This window comes from Scyliorhinus canicula, chromosome 12, assembly GCF_902713615.1.
Source record: "Scyliorhinus canicula chromosome 12, sScyCan1.1, whole genome shotgun sequence".
NCBI lineage: Eukaryota > Metazoa > Chordata > Chondrichthyes > Carcharhiniformes > Scyliorhinidae > Scyliorhinus > Scyliorhinus canicula.
Genome location: NC_052157.1, coordinates 103815729 through 103835718, shown reverse-complemented (window position 1 = coordinate 103835718; position 19990 = coordinate 103815729). Strand labels below are relative to the sequence as shown.

The 19990-nt window shown below is 43.0% G+C and overlaps 1 protein-coding gene across 1 annotated transcript in view; it reads left to right on the top strand.

The window, feature by feature from the left end:
- The window catches only part of ankfy1 (ankyrin repeat and FYVE domain containing 1), a 79894-nt gene that overhangs the window by 45814 nt on the left and 14090 nt on the right, over window positions 1-19990 (top strand). The window contains exons 15-19 of the mRNA XM_038813632.1: window positions 9093-9211; window positions 9730-9886; window positions 11783-11983; window positions 14665-14841; window positions 19342-19489. Of these exons, the coding sequence (XP_038669560.1) occupies window positions 9093-9211; window positions 9730-9886; window positions 11783-11983; window positions 14665-14841; window positions 19342-19489 (802 nt within the window). The remainder of the gene's footprint in view (window positions 1-9092; window positions 9212-9729; window positions 9887-11782; window positions 11984-14664; window positions 14842-19341; window positions 19490-19990) is intronic.

The window sequence follows — 19990 nt, the reverse complement described above, 5'->3', positions numbered from 1 at the left end:
AAACCGAATACTGATCAATGACTCGATACACCAGTTAGTAAGTTTGAAACCAATGCACATTTATTTACACAGTCAATTATTACTCAAGCACCAACTCTACTCACTAAACTACAACTGCTACTAAAAGCCTATACTTAGCTTTGAGTGCCCACTCAGTCAAAGGAACAATGGCCATTGTCCGGTTCTGATACTGCTGGCTTCGACCTGGAATAGAATAATAGCTAGGAGCGTCTATCTCGTAGCGTGCGTTGACCTTAGACTTACTTGGCTGGTGCTTGGCGGGCCTCTCGTCGCTGAGAGCCAAAGGCCAAGGTGAAGATGGAGAAAATAAGAGAGCGAACTGACCTTGGGAACTCTGTTTTATAGCCCCCAGGGTTTTGCGCCCTTCTGGGCGGACCCCGGACTTGGTCCCAATTAATTGGACCATGTCCCAATCGTTTGTATCAATTCTCTCCCAATAATGGGGTCGTTCCCCAGTCGCTGGGCGGGCTCTACGTAACCGTTGGCCTGCCTTTGTTTTAGCCTCCACTGGTGCCGGGGAGTCTGTCCTGGTACCGATTGTTTCAATGTTTCTTTTTGTCCCCAGAGATAGCTCATTACTATGCTAATGGGTTGTAGTTTCAGTTCTGTCTGGGCTCTGCAAGTTCCAATCCACAGGAAACCTTGCACCTGCTTGTTTTTCTAGTGCTGTTCATTTTTCCCAGCACTCTTGCGAGTATCCATTTTGGAATCGGGATGTGGCCACCCCAGGTGGCTACAACCCCTTCTATGGTCAGTGTATCCTTTGTTGGGTAGCGAGACCAAAACTACACACTACCCCAGTTTTGGTCTCATTAAGACTCTGTGCAACTGCAGCAAAACTTCCTTACTCCTGTATTTAAAATATTCTCACAGTAAAAGCTGTCACACCATTTGCCTTCCTAATTGCTTGTTAACTTTCAGTGACTTGTGAACAAGAACACCCTTGAACATCACAATCTCATCCTTTTTTAAAATGAAATTTATCCGCATTTCTGTTTTTCCCGCCAAGAGGATAACTTAACATTTTTCCACATTAAATTCCATCTGCCATGTTTGTGTCCATTTACTTAGCCTATCTAAATCCCTTTGAAACCCCTTGTATCCTCCTCCTAACTCACATTCCCATCTAATTTTGTGTCATCAGTAAGCTTTGAAATATTTTGATCATTAATATAAATTGTAAATAGCTGGGCCCCAAGGACTGATCATTGTAGTGCAAGAGCCTGCAAGCCTGAGAATGAGTGTTTTATTCCTACTGTTTTCTGTCTTGTTAACCAATCCTCAATCTATGTTAGTATATTCCTCCCAATCCCACATGCTCTAATTTTGCTTTCAAGGCTCCTGTGTGGATCCTGATCAAAAAGCTTTCTGAAAATACAAATATATCAAATCCATTGTTTCTCCCTTGTATGTTCTGCTAGTAATATCCTCAAAATAAAAACTCCAAAGCATTATTTCCCTTTCATAAATCCAGGTTGATTCTGCCCAATCCTACCATTATCCATCTTCTAAGCATCCAGTTACCACACCCTATAGATCCCAGCATTTTCCCTGCGAGTGTCAGGCTTTCAACTATCTCCTTGCACAAATAATAGGGTTACATTTGCTTCCTTCCAGAAGCTACAGAATTTTGAGAGATTACCAATTTCATCCATTATCTCTACAGCCACCTTTTTCAACACTCTGGAGATTTGTTTGTTCATTGCTTTTTCTTAGCTCCACCCAGGTTGATTCAACATTTTTATCTTCTGATTTAAGATCCTGCCTCACTAATGTACTAATCCCATTCTTTATTAACAGTGCAAAACCCCCTTCTTGTCTAGCCTTCTGAAATGCCACATGTCCTTTAATTGGAATTAAAGTCTGAATTAGAATCTCATAAAACTGAGTGGATTGTAATGGAGGCAGAATTCCACTCGTGTAGATGAAATCCCTTTGGGGAACTCTGATATATTTTCAGATTGCAGCGTTAATTTACACCTGAATCTGTTGGCGGGCTAACATTTCTGACAGTATAATTTCTTCAGCACTGACTGAGCTGGTTAGCTCAATATGTAATCAGGGGCTTCAACCCATAACTTCTGACAGAAACGAGTGGTACTAACTGAAGCATGTTGGCTTATTACTGAGGTGACTTTTTGTCTATTGATATGTTATATGAAGCTCTGTTCCTTTTAAAGATCTTTAGTTATTTATTCTTGTTGTCCTTGGTGATATTGTTGAATAGGATTACAAGACCAGCAAGTATTCAACCTGACGTGTGTTGAATTACATGTAAACCAGTTCTGGGATTATAACTGAATTTTATTCTGCCAGATTTACAAACATTCATTGTTCAAAATTCTTAGCCAACAGGAGATGGAATGTGGGTTGAGTGTTAACATACAATCAATATCATTCGACAAAACGTTGGACAACACTGCCCCATAACTAACTTAATTTGGTACTGGAGGATGGCCAGTACTTGTGGGATGGGGTGGGTGGGAGGTGGTGATGAAAGGCAATTGGCAAAATGTCTTATAGCTCACTTTTGACAATGTAAACCCTCAATGCTGCCGATGCAAATCATAATCATTGGCTAAATCTGCATGGAGTCCAGCAAAGCTCAATAAAAGATTTGTTTTGGTCTTTGGATGTTAGTTACAGAGCTTAACTACCAAATCACATTTTGAAAGTAGGAGATTTTAGATCCGTGTCGAAACACCCTTATCTATCTTGAGGGTAAAAATAATCTCTGCATTTTATTTGTGCTGGACTGGGCTCTGCAGATGTTGATCTTTAATCAAACGGTGAATACTTAAACACATGTAGATTTGTGCATCAAATATATTGGCATATGTGGCTCCCCTATCTGTGTACTGTTGCATATTTTTATGTATAGTTTTAACATGCCATGTACCATTATTCTACACCCTACTACTAAAATCCTCTTCACAGCACTGAAGAAGGTCAGACATTACCCTTTTCTGTTTTCACCAGTGTCTCCATTAACATATGATGGAATGCACTGGAGGCAATTCAGAGGAGGTTTACTAATTGAAAATGAGCAGGTTATCTTCTGAGGAAAGGCAGACTGGGCTTGTTTCAACAAAGATTCTGAACGGTATTGACAAGGTGGATGTGGAAAGGATGTTTCCTCTTGTGGGTGAGTTCAGAACTAGGGGACACTGTTTCAAATTTGGTGGTTGCCCTTTTAGTACAGAGGTGAGGAGAAATGTTTTTTTGAGTGTTTCTGTCTTTAGAACTCTGTTTCAGAAGGTGGTGGAAGCAGGGTCATTGAATATTTTTAAGGTGAAGGTAGATTGATTCCCTTGCCCAACAAGAATCTGTTATGGCGGGTAGATTGGAATGTGAAATTTGAAACACAGTCAGCCTTGATTGTGAATGATGTGGAGATGCCGGTGTTGGACTGGGGTGAGCACAGTAAGAAGTCTTACAACATCAGGTTAAAGTCCAACAGGTTTGTTTCAAACACGAGCTTTCGGAGAACCAGCCGTACCAGCCTCCTAGGGCAGGTGCCGGAATGTGGCGACTAGGGGCTTTTCACAGTATCTTCATTGAAGCCTACTCGCGACAATAAGCGATTTTCATTTTTTTCATTTTCAACTGCTCCTTCCTTAGGTGAATCACTGCTCATTCACGTGAGGAAGGAACAGTGCTCCGAAAGCTCGTGTTTGAAACAAACCTGTTGGACTTTAACTTGATCATGAATGGTAGAGCAGGCTAGAGTTCCTGAATGATCTAATTCCTATTTTGTATGTTCGTGTCTTGGCAAGGTTGGTGTTGAAGATTGCCATTTCTATCCCTGGTTTGTGCCAATATAGGATAGTATTTTGGCAGCCACAAGTTGGGTGGCACAGCAGTGGTTAGCACTGTTGCCAGGGACTCGGGTTAATTTCCGTCCTTGGGTGACTCTGTGTGGAATTTGCACGTTCTCCCCGTGTCTGTGTGGGTTTCCTCTGGTTGCTCAGTTTCTTCCTACAGTCCAAAGATATGCGGGTTAGGTAGATTGGTCACGCTAAATTGCCCCGTTGTGTGAAAAGTTGGGTGGGGTTGTTGGGTTACGGGGATAGGGTGGAGGTGTGGACTTGGGTGGCGTGCTGTTTCAGTGGCCGATGTAGACTTGATTGGCCGAATGGCTTCCTGCACTGTAAATTCTATGAAGTTGTGTCAGTGATCCAGGGCTGTAAACTGGAATATCAGCAGAATACTAGCTGCTGTCATCACTGCTGTCTAGTGATCTCCTTTTTTTTTTTACCACCATCACTTTCTTGCACTGTCAAGTTAGGGACCATTTGAGTGTGGTATCTATCGAAGTTTTAGCCATGGCTCCGTGGTAGAACACTCCCACTTTTGTGTTGGAATGTTGTGGGTTCAAGTCTCAATGCAGCACGAGGCAGGCAGTATAGGCGTCTCCTGCATATCTTATCGGTTTTCCATTTTGGATACTGGTGAGGGTGCTGGTTCCTTGGGCGAGTGTAGCCAGAGCACAGTATGTGGCACCACAGGTGGCTCAGCTGTGCAGGAAAGCAGGACGAACGAAAGAACAATAATGATGTCTCCTTCCATCGCTTTTCTGATGATGGATAGTAGACTGATAGAGCGGTAATTGGACAGGTTGGATTTGTCCTGCTTTTTGTGTACACGACATTCTGGGGCAATTTTCCACATTGCTGGGTAGATGTCAGTTGTAGTTATACTGGAACAACTGGGCTAGGAGCACAGCAAGTTCTAGAGCACAAATCTTCACTATTGCCAGAATAGTGTCAGGGTCCATAGCTGTTGCAGTATCGGTTAGCACAGTTGCTTCACAGCTCCAGGGTCCCAGGTTCGATTCCCGGCTTGGGTCACTGTCTGTGCAGAGTCTGCATGTTCTCTCCGTGTCATAGAATTTAGAATTTACAGTGCAGAAGGAGGCCATTCGGCCCATCGAGTCTGCACCGGCTCTTGGAAAGAGCACCCTACCCAAGGTCAACACCTCCACCCTATTCCCATAACCCAGCAACCCCACCCAACACTAAGGGCAATTTTGGACACTAAGGGCAATTTATCATGGCCAATCCACCTAACCTGCGCATCTTTGGACTATGGGAGGAAACCGGAGCACCTGGAGGAAACCCACGCACACACGGGGAGGATGTGCAGACTCCGCACAGACAGTGACCCAAGCCGGAATCTAACCTGGGGCCCTGGAGCTGTGAAGCATTTGTGCTATCCACAATGCTACCGTGCTGCGTGGGTTTTCTTCCCACAGTCCAAAGATGGGCTGGTTAGGTGGATTGGCCATGCTAAATTGCCCTCTGTATCCAAATAGGTTAAGTGAGGTTACGTGATTAAGGTGGAGACGTGGGTTTGAGTAGAGTGCTCTTTCCGGTGGCCGATGCAGACTTAATGGGCTTAATGGCCTTCTGCACTCTAAGTTCTGAGTGCCTTTAGCCGTTTCTTGATGTCAGGTGGAGTGAATCGAATTTACGAAAGACTGGCATATATGATACTGGGAACCTCCAGAGGAGATGCAAGATCATCCACTTGGTACTTCTGGGTGAAGGTTGTTGCAAATATTTCAGCCTTATCTATTGCACAGAGATGCTGGGCTTCTCCATCATTGAGGATGGGGATATTTGTGGCACCTCTTCCTGCAGTGAATTGTTTAGTTGTCCACCACCATTCACAGCTGGATGTGACGGGACTGTAGAGCTTGGATCTGATCTGTCAGTTGTGGAATTGCCTAGCTCTGACTATTACTTGCTGTTTCTATTGTTTGGCATGCACAGTCCTGTGTTGTAGCTTAACCAGGTTGGCCCGTCATTTTTTGGCTATGCCTGGTACTGCCCCTGGCATGCCCTCTACACTCTTCATTGAACCAGGATTGATCATCTGACTTGGTAATGGTAGTGAGGATGAATTGAGTCATGAGGTTACCGGCTGTGAGCGAGTACAATTCTGCTGCTGATGGCGCACAGCACCCTAGGTTGCCCAATCTTGAATTGCTAAATCTGTTTGAAATATATCCCATTTAGCACTTGGATAATCTGATCGGACATGCATTTATGAATGGAAAATCATATTTGACGAACCTGTTTTTTTTTGAAGATGTTATTAACAATTGATAAAAAGGGGGAGTCTGGGAACATGGTAAACTTGAATTTTCAGAAGACCTTTTTTAATTAATAAATTGAGTACCCAATTAATTTTTTCTAATAAGGGGCAATTTAGCATGGCCAGTCCACCTACCCTGCACATCTTTGGGTTGTGGGGGTGAAACCAATGCAAACACGTGGAGAATATGCAAACTCCACACAACGGTGACGCAGAGCTGGGATCGAACCTGGGACCTTGGTGCCGTGAGGCAGCAGGACTAACCCACTGCTCCACCATGCTGTCCTAATTGTCAGAACACTTGATAAAGTCCACCACATGAGTTTGGTTAGCAAAATCAAAGCACATGGAATGAAAGGTATATACTGCCATGCACTAAGACTTGGCTAATTAGCAAAAAGGAGTGCAAGAATAAGCAGTTCATTCCCGTGTTGGTGGGCTGTGACTAGTGGGCTACCACAAGTACCCTAGCTGTTCACAATCAATATCAATGATTTGGATGTGGGGACCAAATGTAATATTTCCACGTTTATGGATGACACCAAACTAGGTGGGAATGTATATTGTGAGGAAGCCTTCAAAAAGATGTGGGCAGGAACATGGCAGATGGAATATAATGCGGAAAAATGTGAAGATATCCACTTGGTGGGAGGAACACCTATGCAATTATTTCTTAAACAGTATGATATTAGAAAGTATCGATTCACAAAGCGACCTGCGTGTCCTTGTCAACAAGTCATTGAAAACTAACATAAATAATCTTTATTGTCACAAGTAGGCTTACCTTGACACTGCAATGAAGTCACTGAAAAGCCCCTAGTCGCCACATTCCGGCGCTTGTTCGGGTACACAGAGAATTCAGAATATCCAAATTACCTAATAGCACGCCTTTCGGGACTCGTGGGAGGAAACCGAAGCACCTGAAGGAAACCCACGCAGGCACAAAGAACGTGCAGACTCTGCACGGGCAATGATCCAAGCCGGGAATCGAACCTGGGGCCCTGGCGCTGTGCAGCCAATGCTAACTACTGTGCTACCGTGCAACATGCAGGGGCAGTAGGCAATTAGGAAGGATTATAGTTGCAAGAGGATTTAATAGAGGAGTAGGAACAAAGAACAACACAGCACAGGAACAGGCCTTTGGCCCTCTAAGCCTGTACCGGTCATGATACCAACCTTTGCCAAAACCCTCAGCTTCCACAACCTCCCCTGGCAATGTGTTCCAGGCACTCGTCACTCTTGTGTATATAAAAAAAATTAAAATAAAATTTTAAAAAACCTGCCTCTCTCATCTCCTTTAAACTTTGCCCCACTGACCTATGCCCCCTAGTGACTGCTGACCCCCTCCACCCTGGGAATGAGTGCCTGTCCATGTACTCTATCTATGCCCCTCATAATCTTGTCGACCTCTATCAGGTCACCCCTCAAACTCGGTCGTTCTAATGAAAACAGTCCAAGTCTATTCAGCCTCTCCGCATAGCTAATACCCTCCAGACCAGGCAACATCCTGGTAAACCACCTCTGCACCCTCTCCAAAGCCTCCACATACTTCTGGTAGTATGGTGACCAGAATATGCGCAAAATTCCAAGTGCTTCAATTATATAGAATCCTTGATTAGACTGCACCCGGAGTAATGTTTGCAGTTTTGGTCCCTTACTTTAGAAAGTATATTATTGCCATAGAGCGAGTCCAACAAAGGTTCACCAAACTTGTTCCGGGCATGACTGGACTCGCTTATAAAGAAAGATTGGAGAAACCAGGCCTGTATTCTCAAGGGTTTTGAAGAATGAGAGGTGATTTTATTAAATGACGTGATAAATTTTGAGGAAAACACAAATGTACCAGTTTGCAACTCAAAGCACGGAATTGAAAAAACTCCTACATATACAGGCACAACCACAGGTGCATATATGCTCTACTAGCGAAGCTGCTCCTTCACTTCATGTAGTCGGGGGAAAAGGATCTCACTAACTGTACTGATGCAGAACTACCATCAATCCCAAAGGTCCACGCGTCCTCAAAAACCACAATGGAATGACAGCAGTCACTAAGGCAGCAAGGGCCACAGGAACGACAGTCCAGACAAGGAAGGTCACCCAGATGTATGACCGATTAAGAGATTGACTGGCAGAGCAAACAGTGTTAATGCATGAGAACAATGGGTATACTTGAAACAGTACACTCATTGAAATTGTGAGGTAAACCTCCCAAACACTGGTTCTGGATTGCGTACTCTGGTGTTTAAAAATAGTGATGAGTAAGAGATTAGCTCACGAGCAGTGTTCTAGGAGTTGACATGGGTAGTTTCTGATGGATGTGATGCAGCATTTAAAGTTTAACTCGGGTGACAAAACATTGAGGTTATAAGTCCTAAAGAAACTGCTGACAGGAGAGTGAGAAGATGGGGACGAAGTCCAGTGAACCATCTGTAGCCATTTTCCTGTTTCATTAACGCTCCTTGAATATTTTTCTTAAGCACCGATTTTCTACAGTTTAGCCTGGTGGAATTGCACAACCTGAATTAATATTCAACACTTAGAAGACCTTCTAGATATTGATTTGTATTATTACTGGTCATTGCTTTCAAACGCAGTTGACTTTTTAATCTTGGTACAAATTTCTAATTAAGGGGGACATTGGGTAGACGGGAGAGTGTCTTTCCAATGGTCAACTTTGAGCCAGATCTTTCAGGGAGTGAAGCTACGAAACCGTTCTTCACGTGGGTGGTTTTGAACTCTCTCTTCCACAAAAGGTAGTTGATGCTGAATTGATTCATTTTAAAACTCTGCTAGATTTTTTTGTCCGCTAAAGGTATTGAAGAATATGAGGCAAATATGGGTGGATGAGGTTAAGATTACAGATCATCTGCAATTTCATTTAATAATTCAAGAGGGGCTAAATGGCCTGTTTCTGATTCTATTTGTGATGTTAACAAACTTAATCTTAAACTGGAAACTCTATCTAATTTCAGGTGAGACATGGCTGTGATGCAACATGTTGGGGTGCTGGACCTGGGGGATGCCTGCAGACTCTGTTACATCGAGCTATTGATGAAAATAACGAAAACTCTGGCTGCTTCCTTATTCGCAGGTGTAAATTGTAGCATCTTAACTGCCATCTGAATTATTTACAAAATTGTACCATATTTGTGAAGACCTCCTTTCTAATGGAAGCTACTTTGTAGAAAGAACTTTTGATGTTTAAAATAATGTTCTGAAGTCTTAAAGGTTTTTCAATTGCCATCAGTGGCCTCCTGGGGTTCTTTTAGAGGAACCTTGCACCCTAGCCCTGTGCAATTGGTTGCGTTGGCAGAATGACTATGGTGATGCAGCCTTTGCTTTCTACTGTTTGAGAATCTGTGATTGATTAATACCCATGATCTATTTTTGTTAACATCAACATTTTCTCTATCTTAGAAAATTGGGAAATCCCTATGATATTTCTAAACCTACATGTGCATGTATTGTTAGAATTAAATTTTCTGGATAAAGGAGGAACTTGATGAAATAATGGTTTGCTATTTTTTCAGTGCCAAACACCTGGGTATGACTCTCCATTCAGGCGTATGCAGAGTATTGCTACAACAAACCTTTTCCTTTAATTTCCAGTGGGTGTGATGGAAACAGTCCCAGGCGACCAGGCCCGAATGGTGAAGGTGATGAGGAAGCACATGATGGACAGACACCATTGCACATGGCAGCAAGCTGGGGCCTTGAAGAAGTGGTGCAGTGCCTTCTGGAGTTTGGTGCCAATGTAAATACTCAGGTCCGTGAGTGCCCGATTCAGTTTGAACACGACTGTATTTTCTTAATGCAATAAGCTGGATTTAAATATTTTGGTAGTTTGCTGCTCCTGCCTTTTCCTTCAGAGCTCAATTTCATCTTTACCAGATATCCGCCCAGCAATCCCTCCAGCTAAAGGATCAGAAGCCGGCATCTTCCCCTCCCAAGCCCACTCAATGCTGGGTGCCTAGGCTTGGGAGGGGAAGATGCCGGCTCCTGATCCCTTAGCTGGAGGAACTGGTGGGTGGATATCTGGTAAAGGTGAAGTTAAGTTGTGAAGGGAGAGCAAAATACTGTTTATCCTGGATAAACCCAGCAAGTGGGGATTCATCTGTGGAGAGGAAGCTAAAGGTAACTTTTCAGATTAAAAGCAAATTACCGTGGATGCTGGAAGCTGAAACCAAAAGAGAAATTGCTGGAAAATCTCAGCAGGTCTGGCAGCATCTGTAAGGGGAGAAAAGAGCTAACGTTTCGAGTCCAGATGACCCTTTGCCAAAACTAAAAGGCCTAGAAAGTGGGAGATGTTTATGCTGTAAGGCGAGGGAATGAAAGATGAGTCATAGCCACAGCAACAAGGGGAAAAGAGTGCTAATGGCAGTCCCCAGCAAGAATGAAAGATATGAAAGGCCAAACGGCAGAGAAAAAAAATCAGAGGGTAAATTGTGGCAGATGTAGATGTGGGGGGAGGGGGACATGGGTGGGAAAGAGATAAAATGAGAAAAGGTGGGGGGGGGGGGGGAAGGGTGAAGCAAAGGGGGGAAATGGTAAGGAAAGAGGATAAGATAGTGGTAAAAGGTGGGGAGGAAAATATATATAAAGAAAGGCAAGAAAGAAATAAAAGGTAAAAGACAGTTAAATGAAATGGAATGAAAACAAAGGGGTCGAGGTGGGGGTAAGCTAATCATGTGAAGTTGTAGAATTCGATGTTGAGAGCGGAAGGCTGTAGTGTGCCTAACCGGAAGATGTGATGCTGTTCCTCCAGTCCAGTTCAGATTGATCTTTTGTGACAATTTCCAAGAAAATTGAACTTCTGATGCAACTTTTTTCCTCTCAAGGCTCCATCTGGTCTGTTGCGTATGCTCCAGCATTTATTTATTTTTCTGGGCTGTGAAGTTGGTCATGTGATCACCAAAAATGCAGCAAAATGAAAACTAATTTGTTTGCGTCATTCGTTTTGGTGGGCTCTGATGTGATGCTGCTCATGGTCATTTGTCAGAACCCGTGTTGGATGGATATTTGTGTGATGTATCAGCAGGCTAGCATCTTTGTCTTGACCAGGTTAAAGTCCAACAGGTTTGTTTCGAATCATTAGCTTTCAGACGCAGCTCCTTTCTCGGGTGAATCCTGGTATTGTAAGACTTCTTAATGTGCCCACCCCAGTCCAAAGCCGGCATCTCCACATCATTAAAAAAAATTTTTTTAGAGTACTCAATAATTTTTTCCAATTAAGGGGCAATTTAGCGTGGCCAATCCACCTATCCTGTACATCTTTGGGTTTTGAGAGTGAAACCCACGCAAACACGGGTAGAATGTGCAAACTCCTCACGGACAGTGACCCAGAGCCGGGATTCGAAACCGGGTCCTCAGCGCCGTAGGCAGCAATGCTAGCCACTGTGCTGCCCGCATCTCCACATCATTGTATCTTTGTGGATCGCTAAAGTATCCAACATTCAGTGCTCCGTTTAAAACGGTATTTTAGTCTGGTCCAGTTTTGCAATTGCAGTCAAATAGGTTCTGATAGTGCAGTGTACATTGACTTGCAATCTGGTAAGTGTGAAGCGGATAGAGAACAGATTTCCATGAATGCTCATTCTATAGTATTAATGTAACTGATCGTTCGTGCTCAAATAATGAAGTTTGTTTTCTTGAACTTTACAAGGATGCAGAGGGAAGGACTCCGATCCATGTTGCCATTAGCAACCAACACAGTGTTATAATTCAACTTTTGATATCTCATCCTGATATCCGGTTAAACATACGGGATCGGCAGGGTCTGACCCCCTTTGCCTGTGCAATGACCTACAAGAATAACAAAGCTGCAGAGTCTATCCTCAAACGGGAACCAGGAGCAGCTGAACAGGTAAGAGCAAGGAGATCACTATTTACACATTATTATTTTGTGAAGATCCCAATAATTTTGGATTTTGGAAAAGGGGTTGACCAGACAGGTGGCTTATTATTGGGTGCTTGAGGTTTGAACTTTGGTTTGGAAACTTGGAACTGGAATAACTAGAGACACAATTGAAAACCGATCACCTCCAGTATTATCAACCTGCTGTTTTCTGTCTAACCTAATTCTTTTAGCTAAGTGATGAATATTCTGCACAAGTATAATGCACTGGTCGATAAAACTTAATAGGGGCCTAAATGTACATTAGCACAGGCTTTCATCATGCATGCCTAGGCTTGAATCAGCCCAAACTGTTGGTGGTTCAGGTTCTGCACCCAGTATATGGTATGAAAGCTGCCCTTAAATGTGGCTTGGCACAAAATTGGTAGTTTGCCTGAGCCTCCAGAATGGTTGATCAGTGAAGAATTGCCTCTTGAGGGAACTCATTATATAAGCCATTCCTAAAGGCTTTATGGGATGAGATTACTGCTTCCTTGCATTCAGTCATGGTTGCTCCTGGATTTAGTAGTGGGGAATAAGCCAGCAGAGATCTGAAGTAAAAGAGGAGGAGCATAAAAGCAATAGTGACCATAATATATGGTTTAAAGTAATATTTGAGAAAGATATGACAAAGACCAGGTGATGGGTTAGAAAAAAGACAATTTTGAGAGCTGAGAATATAACTTGAGAAAATAAAATGGACAAAAATGATGTAGAACAGTATTGGGAAGTGTTTTTTGAGCCCTGGAAAAATATATTGCACTTTATAATAAAAATAAAAGACTAATGAGAGACAGGTTGAATAAAAATGAGGGGAAAATAATTGAGGACAAGTATGTGGATAGCAGGGGTAGAGGAAAGACACCATGAAATATCAAAATAAATGATATTATCCATGCACGTAAACAAAAGGGCCACTAAGGGGAGGGGGGGGGGGGGGATGATGGGGATGGGATGATGTCTGAGATAGTGATGGCAAAATGGCATAAATATTAAATTTATTTTGCTTGTTTACCAGCGAGATCAATTGGGCAGAGTGGCATTGGAAAATCAGATTAGAAATAATAATAAAAAAATAATCTTTATTGTCACAAGAAGGCTTACATTAACACTGCAATGAAGTTACTATGAAAAGCCCCTAGTGTCCACATTCCGGCGCCTGTTCGGATACACAGAATTCAGAATCCTCAGCTGGTACGGGAATTAGTGGCCTTGTTCTGCATTACAAACCAGCTGTCTCGCCCACTGAGCTAGATCAGCCCTATAATGTAACCACATTTAAAAAGGAGAGGAATATTAAATGAGCTGATCCAACTTGGCCAAAACCCCAGGACTGGATATGTTTCATCTGTACATTTTTGAAGAATTGAGCGAAGGGGTACTATCACACATTTAATTTTTAGAAAAAATAGGAGTATGAGATAACTGCTGGTTAGCTAATGTTATAACTACATTTAATGGGGTAAGAGTGATGATCAATACTGAAGAGGGCTGCAACAAATTACAAGACCATATTAATAAACAACATTATTTAATGAAGGAATTACAACACCCAAGAGTGAGTTATTGTATTTTAATAAGAGGGAGGTCACATGTTACTTAAATGATCTAAATGGAACACAGAAGCAAAGTGTTCCAAGTTAAAATACACATCACTAAAAGTAACAATAAGGCCATTTTCTTTCACAACCTGAACAAACTAAGTTCCAGTGTTTATTTCTAAAGAGAAAATTGGAGCAGGGAAGTTATGCTAAACTTCCATCGAACCTTGGTTAGACTACACTGAGTACTCTTGTACAGTTCTGGTTGCAATATTGTAAAATGGAAAGAGTGCAAAAAGATTTATAAGGATGAGGCCTATTGGGAGAGGGGTAAACAGGCTTGGGTCTTTTTTATTCTTGAAAATAGAACACTGAAGGTGATCTAATAGAGGTCTTTAAAATCCTGGAAGATTTTAATGGAGTAGACAGAGTATTTCTACTTGTCAGGGCGAGAGAAACCAGTGGACCTCAGTTTGTGATAGTACCCAAGAAATCAAATGGAGAATTCAGAAGAAGCTCCCTTACTCCGTTTTGAGAACGTGGAACTCGCTACCACAGGGAGCAGTTGAAGTGAATAGTATAGATGATTTAAAAAAAAATTAGAGTACCCAATTCTTTTTTTTTCAATTATGGGGCAATTTAGCATGGTCAATTCATCTACCCTTCATATCTTTTTGGGTTGTGGGGGTGAAACCCACACAGACACGGGGAAAATGTGCAAACTTCACTCTAACAGTGACCCGGGGCTGGGATCGAACCTGGGTCCTTGGGTGCTTTGAGGCGGCAGTGCTTACCACTGCACCACCATTCTGCCCCTAGTATAGATGCGTTTAAGGAAAAACTAGGCGAACATATCTAGCAGGAGTGAATAAAAGGTTATGCTGATAGATTGGCTTGAAAGGAACAACACCTGGTTGAAATGTATGGCCTTTTTCTCTGGTGTTCATTCTGTGTACTTTCCATATAATTTTCTGACCAAAGATCAACACTTGGTGTTATAATGTCCAGCATCTGGTGCCATAAACAGTATGAAGATGTGATGTATGTCCAATAGATTATTTAGTTATGGTCGGCTTATCTCATTTTAAAATATAAATCCATTGTCCTCAGGTTGATAACAAAGGGCGCAACTTTCTTCACATTGCTGTACAGAACTCCGATATCGAGAGTGTTCTTTTCCTGATTAGCGTGCAGGCTAATGTGAACTCTCGAGTGCAGGATGCATCTAAGCTTACACCACTGCACCTGGCAGTACAAGCAGGCTCTGAGATAATCGTCCGGAATCTGGTAAGCTCATACGATGAATGTACACGAGGTGGTGGGGGGAGGTACTAAAGTGCCCCTGCTGTATTGTAACTTGATCCTTATTTTACCAAACTTTGCAGCATTTTTACGGAATACTTTCTTTCAAATTGGTTAGGTTTGTGACTTTGCTGACACAAGGGGCTTGGATGTACTTGTACCATCCATGTGATGCTGGGACAAGTTTCAAGTTTGAAAGTATGCCACCGTTTCCACTCAGCAGAGTTAACGGAGCGAAAAGGCCTAGTGGGTAGAACTTCAACTAAAAAGGGGGTAATTACATTGCTGGGAGTGGACTATAGGCCCCCCAACAATCGGGGAGAGAGAGCTGATATGTGGACAAAACTCCGAAGTGTAAAATTGCACAGCTACTTGTAGGAAGATTCACAGCGCAGTTTGGAGCCATTCAAAAAGGGACAATGCTGTAAAGGGTGGGACCAACAAGTTGAGCAAACCCTGGATGATGTACTGTGTTGGATAAGGAAAAAGGGTGAGGCTTTTGGCAGATTTGGACGCTCAGAATAGAGAATGCCTATAGTGCAGGAGGGGCACTTGAGAAAAGTGAAGCAGGGGCATGAAAAACACTGACAAAATAAAGGAAAATTATAGGAAGAGGAGTAGGCCATTCAGCCACTTGAGCCCGTCCTGCCATTTAATGAGATCATGGCAGATCTGTGGCCTAACTCCATATACCTGCCGTTTGCCAATATTTTTGCTTAACAAAAATCTATCTATCTCATGTTTAAAATTAACAACTGATCTAGCTTCAGCTGCTGTTTGCAGCAGTGTTCCAAACCTCTACCACCCTTTGAGTGAAGAAGTTCTTCCTAACATCTCTTTTGAATGGCGTAGACCTAATTTTTAGACTAATGGATAAGTAATTCAAGGCAAGAGGGGAATATGGTACCGAGAAGATGTAGGTGATGTATTAAATGAGTATTTTGCATCTGTGTTCATGGAGAAGGATGATTTCGGTGTAGAAAGCAAGGGGGTGGAGTAAACGGCAATCGAGAGTCCGAAGAGTTCATAAGAAAAATGTTTATTCAGCGTATCAGTATTTACACAGGACCCGGTTACACATCTGGGTGTACTCCCTCTTTCCTGTCAGCTGCTATAGCAGCTGACCAGTTATACTAGTGCTGGTTAACTCACAGCCCAATCAGCACTAGGGAACAATCATCCCCAGTTGGATGAGTCCATGCGGGTTATAACAGAGGGGGACTGTGGTATAATTGAACAGCATTGAGATGGAGGTGGTTTTACTGGGCTTAAAAGTGGATAAATCCTCAGGCCCTGATGAGATGTATCCTAGGTTGCTGTGGGAGGCAAGGGAGGAGATTGTAGAGGCAGTGATGCTATTTTTCAAATCCCCTCTGGCCATAGGAAAGGTGTTGAGAACTGTAAGACTAATGTACTGATATTAATTAAAGAGGGAAATGGGGGAAAAAACAGAAGTGCAAACCAGTGAGTCTAACATCAGTGATAGGAAAAGTATTGGAAACATTTCTGAGGGACAGAATGTAATCTCCACTTGGAGAGGCAAGGATTAATCCAGGATAATCAGCATGGCTTTGTCAGGGGGAAGATCTTGGCTAACAAATTTTTCAAGGAGGTGGCCCAAGTGTGATGAGGGCTGTGCAGTTGATGGAGTTCACATGGACTTCAGTAAAGCTTTTGACAAGGCCCTGCATGGTTAAGAAGGCATATGGGATGCTTGCCTTTATTAGCTGATACCTAGAATATAAGAGTAGGGAGGTTGTGATGGAGTGGTTTAAAATGCTCGTTGGGCCATAGCTAGAGTACTGTGTGCAGTTTTGGTCGCCGCACTATAGGAAGGTGTGATTGCACTAGAGGATGTAGAGGAAATTCACTGGGATGTTGCCTCAGCTGGAGCATTTTGACTGTGATGGGAGGCAGGATAGGTTGGGGTTATTGTCCTTCAGAGCAGAGAAGGCTAAGGGGAGACCTTATTGAAGTGTGCAAAATTGAGGGATATAAGTAAGGTGGATGGGGTGAACTTTCCCCCTTAGCAGAGGGGTCAAAACCAGGGGGAATAGATTTACGGTTGGGAATGGGTGATTTGGAGGGGATTTGAGAAAAAACATTTTCACCCAAAGAACAATACAGCATAGGAACAGGTTCTTTGGTCCTCCAATCCTGTGTCGATCATGTGCCCTATCTAGACCACCCGCCTGTATCCTTCTATACCCCGCCTGTTCATGTGCCTCTCCAGATAGGTTTTAAAGGTCGCTAACATATCTGCCTCAACCACCTCACTTGGCAGTGCATTCCACCACCACTGTATAAAAAAAAAACTTCCCCGCACATCTCCACTGAACCTCCTCTCTCTCTCTCTCTCTCTCTCTCCCACCCTTCACCTTGAACTTGTGCCCCCTTGTAATTGTCATTTCCGTAGTGGAAAAATCATCCAACTGTTCACCCTTTCTACACCCCAGAGGGTGACAGGAATCTGGAATTCATTGCCTGAAAGGGGTAGAGTTTGAAAATATTGAAGTTACAGGAAACTTTCATTGGAGTTTGGTTAAACTACACCTGGACTGTGCAGCATTCCAATACAGATTGAAAGTTAATCTAATATACTGATGCAAACCTAAATGGCCCTCTTAATTTTATTTGAAATTGCATATGAATGCAGACTACAGAATGAAAATTTCAGACTGTTGATCTGTTGCCAGCTTCAAGACATTGTATACCCTGTACCCTGAATTACATTCTAGTGTTTTAGTGACCAGAAATATTCTGCAGACGGTAGTGTAGCAGTAATGAGACTGGACTAATAATCCAGAGGCCCAGGCTAATGCTCTGGGGACATGGGTTCAAATCCACAACTAAATTCATAACAATTCTGGAATTCGAAAACTAGTCTCCATGAAGCTATCATTGTCGTAAAAACCCATCTGGTTCACTAATGCCCTTTAGGAAAGGGAAGGAAATCTGCCGTCCTTGCCTGGTCTGGTCTACGTTGTGGTTTACTCTCAACTGCCCTCTGAAATGGCTGAGCCAACCGCTCTGTTTCAAGGGCAATTAGGAATGGGTAACAAATGCTGGCTTTGCCAGTGGTACTAACATCCCATTAAAGAATGATTTTAAATGTTGGCATTCGCTGAGCTACAACTCATTCCTGTTGTTGTTTTCTTGTATTATTGAGGCTAGTGGTGACGTTGTGTAACCCCCATTTTAGCATCAGTGATGTGGACCCAGATCCTAAATAACAGTCCCCATTGCTGCATATTTATCATTGATATGGGCAATTCATAGAATCATAGAATAGCTACAGTGCAGAAGGAGGCCATTTGGCTCATTGGGACTGCACCAACTCTCTGAAAGAGCACCCCACCCTATCCCCATAACCTGCAACCCCAATTAGCCTTTGGATACTTGTTGCCTTTTTACCTTTTGAGTGAACCACAAGCTGTTTCTTACATTGACCAAATGACCACACAATCAGTATGTTAGCTCAAAAACACAGTTTACTAATAACACAGGCATTGTATCTCTATACAATAATAAGCGTGGCTGCGTACTAAACTATACCTAATAACTAAGCTGTCCTTTACTTCGAATGACTGGCACACTGCGAGATGAGGCCTTTATCCAGGTCTATGGTTGGTTGGAAGTTGGGTTCGTCTCAGCTAGGCTAGTCCTTCAGGAAATGGTCGCGGGTCCTTGAACTTGGTTGTTCTGCTACAGTTGGTCATGCACAGGCCGGTCCCAAAAGAGGCCGATCCCTAATGCGTAGGGCTTTTTTATCCTTCGTCCCTATTCGCCCTTCTGGGCGGTCCTTATTCCAGGTCCAATGGGTCGATTTTGGCCAATTAGGGGGCGGATACCTCGATTGCTGGGGGGGGTCCTAGCTATCATTGCCCCAGGCACGTAGGCCTTTCCAAATACGGTGGAGTGGCGCTGGTTAGTCTGCTGGTCCTTAATTCGAATGCTATTGTCTTGGGGAAAATGGTGATCGATCTTTAATGAACTGGAAGTTTTTTTTTATCAGGTCTGCTTTCTTTGCACAATACACAGAGGCTGTGTACCTGTCTGTGTCCCAAATTGACCACAATTCCCATGGTCCTTTGTAGGTGGCCATTTTAAATGGCTACACACTAAGGGGAAATTTAGCATGGCCAAGCCACCTAAGCTGCACATCTTTGGACTGTTGGAGGAAACCGGAGAACCCGGAGGAAACCCACACAGACACAGGGAGAAGGTTTAAACTCCATACAGTCACCCAAGGCTGGAATTGAACCCAGGTCCCTGGCGCTTGTGAGACAACAGTGCTAACCACAGTGTCACCGTGCTCCCCTGAGAAATTACTTTTGCTGTATAGCATTCTTCAATCGAATGTTCCTGTTTATGGTCAGAATTTACTCTGTATATAATTTTGTTTTTCTTTGTCCTGCTGCCAAGTAAAGTGCAGTTGCGTTTGTGGGGTCTGTCTTATTCCAGTAAGTTTTTCCTGTGTTTCAGCTGCTTGCAGGAGCCAAGGTGAATGAACTGACGAAACACCGTCAGACTGCACTCCATCTGGCAGCTCAACAGGATCTGCCAACTATCTGCTCTGTGCTCCTGGAGAATGGTGTGGAGTTTTCTGCTGTTGATGAGAATGGGAACAATGGTAGGAGACTTGAGAGATGATTAAACAGACACAATTGTGAATTCTTATTTTAACCATGCTTTTCTAAATCATTTTCTCTTAATTTTTCCAATTTAAGCAGCAATTTAGCATAGCTAATCCACCTACCCTGCACATCTTTGGATTGTGGAGGGGAGACCCACACAGACACTGGGAGAATGTGCAAACTCCATGGACAGTTACCAGGGCTGGTGCTAACCACTGTGCCACCCTGATGCCCGGCTAAATCATTTTCACAACTCCACTCTCTGAAACAGCAACAGCTAAATTTTTTTGAGCACCTTTTAACACGTATTAGACCCCAAGACATTTCCCAGGTTTTAAGGGAACATTTCAAAGCAGGAGACTGAAGTTTAGATGTGGAATTCCAGAACTAAATACATGAAGGCACGGCTGCTAATTATGGAGTGAAGGATGTCGGGGATCCGTAATGGCAGAAATAGAGGAAAAGGAACAATTTCTTTGGTGTTATGGCTGTTGCTG